The 10,247-nt window shown below is 48.3% G+C and overlaps 1 protein-coding gene across 1 annotated transcript in view; it reads left to right on the top strand.

Annotated features, from left to right (window-relative positions):
* The window catches only part of CWC25 (CWC25 spliceosome-associated protein homolog (S. cerevisiae)), a 29,417-nt gene that overhangs the window by 3,734 nt on the left and 15,436 nt on the right, over nucleotides 1–10,247 (top strand). The window contains exon 2 of the mRNA XM_011984710.1: nucleotides 1,658–1,830. Coding sequence (XP_011840100.1) covers nucleotides 1,658–1,830 — 173 coding nt within the window. The remainder of the gene's footprint in view (nucleotides 1–1,657; nucleotides 1,831–10,247) is intronic.

The raw sequence follows: 10,247 nt of genomic DNA, 5'->3' as shown, positions 1-10,247 counted from the left end.
CAAGAAAAAAAAAAAAAAAAGGCTGGGCACGGTGGCTCACTCCTGTAATCCCAGCAGTTTGGGAGGCCAAGGCAGGCAGATCATGAGGTCAGGCGTTTTCAGACCAGCCTGGCCAATATGGTGAAACCCCATCTCTACTAAAAAATACAAAAATTAGTCAGGCATGGTGGCATGCCTATAGTCCCAGCTACTCGGGAGGCTGAGGCAAGAGAATCACTGGAACCCGGGAGGTGGAGGGTGTAGTCAGCCGAGATCACCGCACTCCAGCCTGGGTGACAGAGCAAGACTCTAAAAGAATGAATATCCAGTGTCAGAAGTGCATGAGTTCTGTTCTCTTTCAAAATATGTGCCTTCCTGCTCATTACTGCATTCCTCCTGTCTTGTCATCACCAGCTCCAATTTAGGTATGGCTAGTGGAAGGATGACTTGTATGCTTTTAAGGTTAAAACTGTCTGAAGGGAACTCAGGAAGGACCTGTTCTATCCTGAAGCTTTCTTGTTGTTGTTGTTCTTATTGTTTTGAGACGGAGTCTTGCTCTATTGCCCAGGCTGTAGTACAGTGGCGCAATCTCGGCCCACTGCAACATCTGCCTCCTGGTTCAGTGATTCTCCTGCCTCAGCCTCCTGAATAGCTGGGACTACATGGGCACGTGCCACCACGCCCAGCTAATTTTTGTATTTCCAGTAGAGACGTTTCATCATTTTGGCCAGGCTGGTCTAAAACTCCTGATCTCAAGTGATCTGCCTACCTCCGCTTCCCAAAGTGCTGGGATTACAGGTGTGAGCCACTGCGCCCGACCTGTCCTGAAGCTTTATACACTTGAACAACCTCCCCTTCCCCTCTAGATGTGTGACAGATTATTGGAAGAAAACCTTGTCATTGTTGAAGACATCTTGCCTTCACACATTATCATTGTTGAAGACATCTTGCCTGCCTTGGATATGGAAGGGTGGGTGAGGCAGGGCTAGTTACACCTGCCACTCAGTCACCCCCCGAATTATTCTCACCTTTTTTTTTTTTTGAGACGGAGTCTCGCTTTGTCACCCAGGCTGGAGTGCAGTGGCGCGATCTCGGCTCACTGCAAGCTCTGCCTCCCGGGTTCACGCCATTCTCCTGCCTCAGCCTCCCGAGTAGCTGGGACTATAGGCACCCGCCACCACGGCCGGCTAATTTTTTTTATTTTTTAAATTTTTTTTATTTTTATTTTTATTTTTTGAGACGGAGTCTCGCTCTGTCGCCCAGGCTGGAGTGCAGTGGCCGGATCTCTGCTCACTGCAAGCTCCGCCTCCCGGGTTTATGCCATTCTCCTGCCTCAGCCTCCCGAGTAGCTGGGACTACAGGCGCTTGCCACCTCGCCCGGCTAGTTTTTTTTTGTATTTTTTAGTAGAGACGAGGTTTCACCTTGTTAGCCAGGATGGTCTCGATCTCCTGACCTCGTGATCCGCCCACCTCAGCCTCCCAAAGTGCTGGGATTACAGGCTTGAGCCACTGCGCCCGGCCTGTATTTTTTTTTAGTAGAGACGGGGTTTCACCATGTTAGCCAGGATGGTCTCGATCTCCTGACCTCGTGATCCGCCCGTCTTGGCCTCCCAAAGTGCTGGGATTACAGGCTTGAGCCACTGCGCCCCGCCTCTCACCTTCTTTTTATTTATCACAGAATTTGAAGAAGAGCTGGCACCCGCAGACCCTCCGGAATGTGGAGAAGGTGTGGAAGGCCGAGCAGAAGCATGAGGCTGAGCGGAAGAAGATTGAGGAGCTTCAGCGGGAGCTGCGAGAAGAGAGGGCCCGGGAAGAGATGCAGCGTTATGCTGAGGATGTTGGGGCCGTCAAGTAAGTGAGGAACTGGGGGTGTCCTGGTGTATAGGGAATTGCAGAGCTGTCCTGAGATGCATCATCCAGTTGTTGTATAATAGCTGAGTGCTTAAGGGCATGGGTTTTAAAGCCAGACTAACCTGGATTCTAAGGTTGGCTTTGCATGTACTAGCCGTGGAACTGTGATCAAATTTGAGAGACTTGGTTACTTCAGTAGGACCAGGGAGCGATAATACCCAACACCTTCTTAAGGTTTGTTGGGAGTCAAATGAGGTAACACGTAAGGACTTGCTGTAAGCTGAGCTCATGGTAGATGGCTGATAACAGTGATGAGGGATGGTTGCTCTACCCTGCTGCTCAGTATGTGTTGAGGCCGCAGTCCTGCCTTTGTTAATGTAGCTCAGGCTTGCTTGGGGGTGGCGGGACAGGGGGCAGGGAGTGAGGTCCCATGAGAGAAGGTGGATGGTATGCTTGTCAGTGAAAGCCGAGTGATTATGGCCAATCCCACTAGATTTTACCCTGCTTCAATTTCCTGTTGTATAATATAGGGTAGGAGTAGCAGATAATAACTACCCCATCCATCTCATAAAAGGAGATGGGAGTAAATATGTTTGAGAAAATAAAAAGCATACATTATGCAGTGTATTAAATCAGAATAAAATAAAATAACAGATAGACTAAAATTGAAGACCAGATGTGGTGGTTCATGCCCATGATCACTGCATTTTGGGAGGCTGAGACATCACTTGAGCCCAGGAGTTTGAGACCAGTCTGGGTAATGTAGTGAGACTCCATCTCTGTTTAAAAATATATAGGCTGGGTGTGGCAGCTTATGCCTATAATCCCAGCACTTTGGGAGACTGAGGCATGCTGATCACTGGAGGCCAGGAGTTCCAGACCAGTCTGTAGTAGGAACCCATCTCTACAAAAAAGTAGAAAAAAAATTAGCCAGGTGCGGTGGCTCACACCTGTAATCCCAGCACTTTGGGAGGCCGAAGCGGGCAGATCACTTGAGGTCAGGAGTTTGAGACCAGCCTGACCACCAACATGGTGAAACCCTGTCTCTATTAAAATACAAAAATTAGCTGGGTGTGGTAGTGCACACCTGTAATCCCAGCTACTCAGGAGGCTGAGGCAGGAGAATTGCTTGAACCCAGGAGGCAAAAGTTTCAGTGAGCCGAGATCATGCTGCTGCACTCCAGCCTAGGCGATAGAGTGAGAGTGCATCTCAAAAAAATGAACAAACAAAAAAAATACAGGCTGGGTGCAGTGGCTCACGCCTGTAATCCTAGCACTTTGGGAGGCCGAGGTGGGCGGATCACCTGAGGTCAGGAGTTGGAGACTAGCCTGGCCAACACGGTGAAACCCCATCTCTACTAAAAAAAAAAAATTACCTGAGTGTGGTAGCATGCATCTGTAGTCCTAGCTACTCGGGAAGCTAAGGCAAGAGAATCGCTGGAACCTGGAAGGTATAGGTTGCAGGTTGCAGAGAGCTGAGATTGCGCCAGTGCACTCCAGCCTGATGACACAGCGAGACTCTGTCTCAAAAAAAAAAAAACAAACCAAGAACAAACAAACAAAAAAACCCCCCAAAATTAGCCAGGCATGGTGGCACATGCCTGTAATCCCAGCTACTCGGGAGGCTGAGGCAGGAGAATCACTTGAACTCGGGAGTTGGAAGTTGCAGTGAGCTGAGATCATGCCACTGCATTCCAGCCTGGGTGACAGAGTAAGACTTCGTCTCAATAAAAAAATAAAAAATAAAAAATAGAAAATAAAAGAGAGAGAGAGAGAGGAGGGAGGGAGGAAGGAAGGAAGGAAGGAAGGAAGGAAGGAAGGAAGGAAAAGTTAGCTGGGCATGGTGGCATGTGCCTGTAGTCCCAGCTACTTGGGAGGCTGAAGAAGGAGGATTGCTTGAGCCCAGGAGTTCGAAGCTACAGTGAGCTATGATTTTGCCACTGACTTTGGCCTGGGTAACAGAGTGAGACTCTGCCTCTAAGTAAATAAATAAATAAATAAGTAAAAATTGATCTTAGACTGAATACCCATTAGTCATATGCCGAGGTACTATCCAAAGGTAAAAATTGTTTTGAAATTTTTATTCACCAAAGCATTACACATCATGTGCTCAGTTTATCAGAAATTCGGGCTTTTGTGGAGTCTGATTAATGAGGTCAGAGTATAGATGCACAAGTGTAGAGAAAGGAGTCAGCATTGTTGCAGACTCATGCCTGCTTGTCTGTTGTGAATGGGGGAATGATTTTGTATGCTTTGTTTTGTTTTGTTTTGTTTTGCCCTACCACACGTCCTACAATATTGTAAAACACTAAGATCAGCATTTGGTTCCCTCCGCCCCACCTCTTTTTGGTCTTTACTGCTGATGTATTTAGATGACTTGAGTATTCATCTGTTTGTTTGTATAGTTCTTTACATGGTGTCATGCTTTTAATTTATCCTATAAAATGCCACTAAAAAACTCTTTACTATTTAACAGTTCATTTCTGTGGTTCAGATCATGTTTTCTGTTTGTAATGAATCTCTCTTAGAACAAAGAAGACCTTTAATAGACATATTATTAGGGCTCACCAAGTCACGCTTTGCAACAGTGTTTCTTTAGTATTTACTGATAATATTGGAAAATTGCATTTCCCAGACACCAGTCTATGCTGGTGTTTTCAACCCTTGCACTTTAGAAGGAGCTTGGAAGGGCCGGGAACGGTGTCTCACACCTGTAATCCCAGCACTTTGGGAGGCCGAGGTGGGCGGATCACCCGAAGTCGGGAGTTTGAGACCAGCCTTACCAACATGGTGAAACCCCGTCTCTACTAAAAAAAATACAGAATTAGCCCGGAGTGGTGGTGCAAACCTGTAGTCCCAGCTACTCAGGAGGCTAAGGCAGGAGAATCGCTTGAACCCGGAAAGCAGAGTTTGCGGTGAGCTGAGATTGCACCACTGCACTCCAGTCTGGGCAATAAGAGCAAAACTCCATCACACACACACACCAAAAAAAAAGAGAAAAAAAAGAAAGTTAGATGGGAGCAAGTCCCACCCGAGCAAATTTCCTCTGAAGAGAAGGGAGTGTGGGAGGCAAAGGCATATATGTGTTTTATTTATTTATTATTTATTATTGTTATTATTTTATTTTATTTATTTTGAGATGACGTCTTGCTTTGTCTCCTAAGCTAAAGTGCAGTGGTGCGCGATCTCGGCTCACTGCAGCCTCTGCCTCTTGAGTTCAAGCGATTCTCCTGCCTCAGCCTCCCGAGTAGCTGGGATTACAGGCATGCACCACTATGCCTGGCTAATTTTTGTATTTTTAGTAGAGACAGGGTTTCACCATGTTGGCCAGGCTGGTCTCGAACTCCTGACCTCGTGATCCTCCTGCCTCGGCCTCCCAAAGTGCTGGGATTATAGGCGTGAGCTACCGCGCCTGGCCTTATTATTAATTAATTAATTTATTGAGACAGGGTCTTGGTCTGTCACCCTGGCTGGAGTGCAGTGGCACTATCACAGCTCACTACAGCCTTGACCTCCTGGGCTCAAGCCATCCTCCCACCTCAGCCTCACCTGGCCTTTTTTAGTTTTTTAAGACAGCGTGCAGCTGGGCATGGTGACTTATGCCTGTAATCCCAGCACTTGGGAGGCAAGGCCGGTGGATTGCTTGAGGTCAGGAGTTCAAGACGAGCTTGGCCAACATGGTGAAACCCTGTCTCTACTGAAAATACAAAAACTTAGCCAAGTGTGGTGGTGTGTGTCTGTAGTCCCAGCTACTTGGGAGGCTGAGGTGGGAGAATCTCTTGAACCCGGGACGTGGAGGTTGCAGTGAGCCAAGATTGTGCCACTGCACTCCAGCCTGGGTGACGGAGCAAGACTCCGTCTCAAAAAAAAAAAAGAAAGAAAGGATCTGGCTCTGTCGCCCAGACTGGAGTACAGTTGTGTAATCTTGGCTCACTGCAACCTCCACCTCCTGGACTGAAGTCATCCTCCCACCTCAGCCTCCCAAGTACCTGGGACCACAGGCACGCACCACCATACCTGGCTAATTTTTGTATCTTTTGTAGAGACAGGGTTTTACCATGTTGTCGAGGCTAGTCTTGAACTCCTGAGCTCAAACCATGTCCCATCTTGGCTTCCCAAAGTGCTGGGATTATAGGCGTGAGCCACCATGTAGAGACAGGGTCTCACTATGTTGCCCAGACTGGTCTTGACCTCCTGAGCTCAAGTGATCCTCCTGCCTGGGCCTTCCAAAGTGCTGAGATTACAGACGTGAGCCACCACACCCAGCTAATATATGGGTGTTTTATTTGTTTGTTTGTTTTTTGAGATGGGGTCTCCCTCTGTCACCCAGGCTGGAGTCCAGTGGCACAATCTCGACTTACTGCAACCTCCGTCTCCCAGGTTCAAGCGATTCTTCTGCCTCAGGCTCTTGAGTAGCAGCTGGGATTATATCTGCGTGCCACCACGCCCGGCTAATTTTTTTTTCTTTTTCTTTTTTTTTTTTTTTTTTTTTTGAGACGGAGTCTCGCTCTGTCACCCAGGCTGGAGTGCAGGGGTGTGATCTCGGCTCACTGCAAGCTCCGCCTCCTGGGTTCATGCCATTCTCCCGCCTCAGCCTCCCGAGTAGCTGGGACTACAGGCGCCTGCCACCATGGCCGGCTAATTTTTTGTATTTTTAGTAGAGATGCGGTTTCACTGTGTTAGCCAGGATGATCTCGGTCTCCTGACCTCGTGATCCGCCCACCTCGGCCTCCCAAAGTGCTGGGATTACAGGCGTGAGCCACCGAGCCCAGCCATGCCCGGCTAATTTTTGTATTTTTAGTAGAGACAGGGTTTCACCATATTGGCCAAGCTGGTCTTGAACTCCTGACCTTGTGATCCGCCCGCCTTGGCCTCCCAAAGTGCTGGGATTACATACGTGAGCTGCCATGCCCAGCCAATATACACATGTTTTAAAAGCTCCCTGGGTGATTCTTATGTTCAGCTTCAATTGAGAACTTGTTCTATATCCTTAATGACAGCAACAACAAAGATGCATAGATCATTTTGCTTTTAGAAGCTTCGCCTCCACTATGTCCTCATTTAAAAATTCAGTAATGATGAGAGATAGCAGTTACTAGCTCCACTTTATTTGTGTATCTATTTATTTTTATTTTTTATTTTTTTTTTGAGATGGAGTCTCGCTCTGTTGCCCAGGCTGGAGTGCAGTGGCCGGATCTCAGCTCACTGCAAGCTCTGCCTCCCGGGTTTATGCCATTCTCCTGCCTCAGCCTCCCGAGTAGCTGGGACTACAGGCACCCGCCACCTCGCCCGGCTAGTTTTTTGTATTTTTTAGTAGAGACGGGGTTTCACCATGTTAGCCAGGATGGTCTCGATCTCCTGACCTCGTGATCCGCCCGTCTCGGCCTCCCAAAGTGCTGGGATTACAGGCTTGAGCCACCGCGCCCGGCCTGTATTTATTTTTTGAGATATTTATTTTTTGAGAGTTATACTCTGTCACCCAGGCTGGAGTGCAGTGATGTGATCATGGCTCACTGCACTCTTGACCCGAGCTCAAGGGATCCCCCACCTTAGCCTCCTGAGTAGCTGGGACTACCGGTGTGTACCACCACACCTGGCTAATTTTTTATTTTTTTGTAGAGATGAGGTCTTTTTATTTTGCCCAGGCTAGTCTCAATCTCCTGGACTCAAGTGATCCTCCTGCTTTGGCCTCTCAAACTGCTGAGATTATAGGTGTAGACATGAGCCACTGTACCCACCCTATTTTTTATTTCTTTTGAGATGGGGTCTTGCTTTGTTGCCCAGGCTAGTGTGTAGTGGTACAATCATAGTTCAGTACAGGCTTAACCCTTGGGCTTAAGTGGTCCTCCTGCCTCAGCCTCCAGAGTAGCTGGGACTACAGGCATTTTTTGTAGAGGTGGAGTCTTGCTATGTTGCCAATGCTATAGCTCCAATTTAGAGATGAGGATACAGAAGTGCACAGAAGGAACTAGCCCAGAGTCCAGAGGCCAAATCCTGTGGCTCTGGATCTCAGCTATGCGATGTGTTCTCTCATGAGAGGGCGTGAGCGGGCCTGATATTAGCTGAGTCCTTTTAAAACTAGATAGAGGCTAGGGGCAGTGGCTCACGCCTTTAATCCCAGCATTTTGGGAGGCTAAGGCGGGTGGATCACTTGAGGTCTGGAGTTTGAGACCAGCCTGGCCAACATGGCGAAAACCCATCTTTACTGAAAATAATGAAATTATCGCTGGATGTGGTGGCTCACGCCTGTAATCCCAGCACTTTGGAAGGCCGAGGCAGGTGGATCACAAGGTCAGGAGTTTGAGACCAGCCTGACCAACGTGGTGAAACCCTGTCTCTACTGAAAATACAAAAATTAGCCGGGCTTGGTGGTGCACAGCTGTAATCCCAGCTACTCAGGAGGCTGAGGCAGGAGAATCGCTTGAACCTGTGAGGTGGAGGTTGCAGTGAGCTGAGATCATGCCATTGCACTCCAGCCTGGGCGACAGAAAAAAACAAACAAAAAAAGAGTAGATAGGGCCTGGCGTGGTGGCTCACACCTGTAATCCCAGCACTTTGGGAGGCGGAGACGGGCGGATCACAAGGTCAGGAGATTGAGACCATCCTGGCTAACACAGTGAAACCCCGTCTCTACTAAAAAATACGAAAAACTAGTCGGGCGAGGTGGCGGGCGCCTGTAGTCCCAGCTACTCGGGAGGCTGAGGCAGGAGAATGGCGTAAACCCGGGAGGCAGAGCTTGCAGTGAACTGAAATCCGGCCACTGCACTCCAGGCTGGGCGACAGAGCAAGATCTGTCTCTTATACACATCTAGATGTGTATAAGAGACAGGGACTACATTGAAAAAATAAAAAATCAGGGAGGCATGGTGGTGCATCCCTGTAGTCCAAAAATCTCCATTTTTGGAGACAACAGTGGTGTGATCTCGGCTCACGGTAACTTCTGCCTCCTGGGTTTAAGCAATCCTCCTGCCTCAGCCTCCTGAGTAGCTGGGACTACAGGTACATGCCACCAGGCCCAGCTAATTTTTGTATTTTTAGTGGGGACAAGGTTTCACCATGTTGGCCTGGATGGCCTCAATCTCTTGACCTCGTGGTCTGCCTGTCTTGGCCTCCCAGAGTGCTGGGATTACAGGCGTGAGTCACCGTGCCCGGCCTAATTTTTTTGTATTTTTAGTAGAGATGGCATTTCACCATGTTGGCCAGGTTGGTCTCGAACTCCTGACCTGAAGTGATGTGCCCGCTTAGGCCTCCCAAAGTGCTGGGATTACAGGTGTGAGCCGTTGTGCCCGGCCCCATGATCAATTCTGTTTTTTTTTTTTTTTTGAGACCAAGTCTCGTACTGTCACCCGGGTTGGAGTACAATGGTGTGATCTCAGCACACTGCAACCTCTGCTTCTCAGGTTCAAGCGATTCTTCTCCCTCAGCCTCCCGAGTAGCTGGGACTACAGGCATGTACCACCACGCCTGGCTAGTTTTTTGTATTTTTAGTAGAGACGGGATTTCACCGTGTTAGCCAGGCTGATCTCAATCTCCTGACCCTATGATCAGCCTGTCTTGGCCTCCCAAAGTGCTAGGATTACAGGTGTGAGCCACTGCACCCAGCTGATCAATTCTTAATTATAGACTACAGTGTTTCTCAGACTCATTTTCTTAATATGAAAAAAAAATTCTAAAGGGTCTTGGGGCTGGGTGCAGTTGCTCACGCCTGTAATCCCAGCACTTTGGGAGGCCAAGGCGGGCAGATCATGGGATCAGGAGATCGAGACCAGCCTGGCCAACATGGTAAAACCCCATCTACTAAAAGTATGAAAAATTAGCCAGTCTTGGTGGCATATGCCTATAGTCCCAGCTACTCAGGAGGCTGAGGCAGGAGAATCACTTGAATCTGGGAGGCAGAGGTTGTAGTGAGCCAAGATTGCACCACTGCACTCCAGCCTGGGCAACAGAGTGAGACTTCGTCTGGGAAAAAAAAGAAAAAGAGTCATGGCTGTCCAGTGTTGGTTTAAATTATTCTTACTAAAAATGTCCAAGCATGCAGCTAGGAAAACATTCTTTATGCTCACAGTTGTTACATAGCCTCAAAAACAAGTATACACATTTAAGAAGTCATATTCAGGCTGGGCGCGGTGGCTCACCACTGTAATCCCAGCACTTTGGGAGGCTGAGGCAGGAGGATCACTAGAGGCCAGTAGTTTGAGACCAGCCTGGGCAACATGGCAAGTCCCATCTCTATAAGCATTGAAAAAATAAAAAATCAGGGAGGCATGGTGGTGCATCCCTATAGTGCCAGCTACTTGGGAGGCTGAGGCAGGAGGATTTTTGAGCCCAGGAGTTCAAGGCTTCAGTGAGCCATGATCACACCACTGCATTTCAGCCTGGGAGACAGAGTGAGACCCTGTGTCTAAAAAAAAAAAAAA

Source organism: Mandrillus leucophaeus, unplaced genomic scaffold (assembly GCF_000951045.1).
Source record: "Mandrillus leucophaeus isolate KB7577 unplaced genomic scaffold, Mleu.le_1.0 Scaffold272, whole genome shotgun sequence".
In the NCBI taxonomy this organism is placed as follows: Eukaryota; Metazoa; Chordata; class Mammalia; order Primates; family Cercopithecidae; genus Mandrillus; species Mandrillus leucophaeus.
This window is presented reverse-complemented; position numbering and strand designations above follow the sequence as displayed.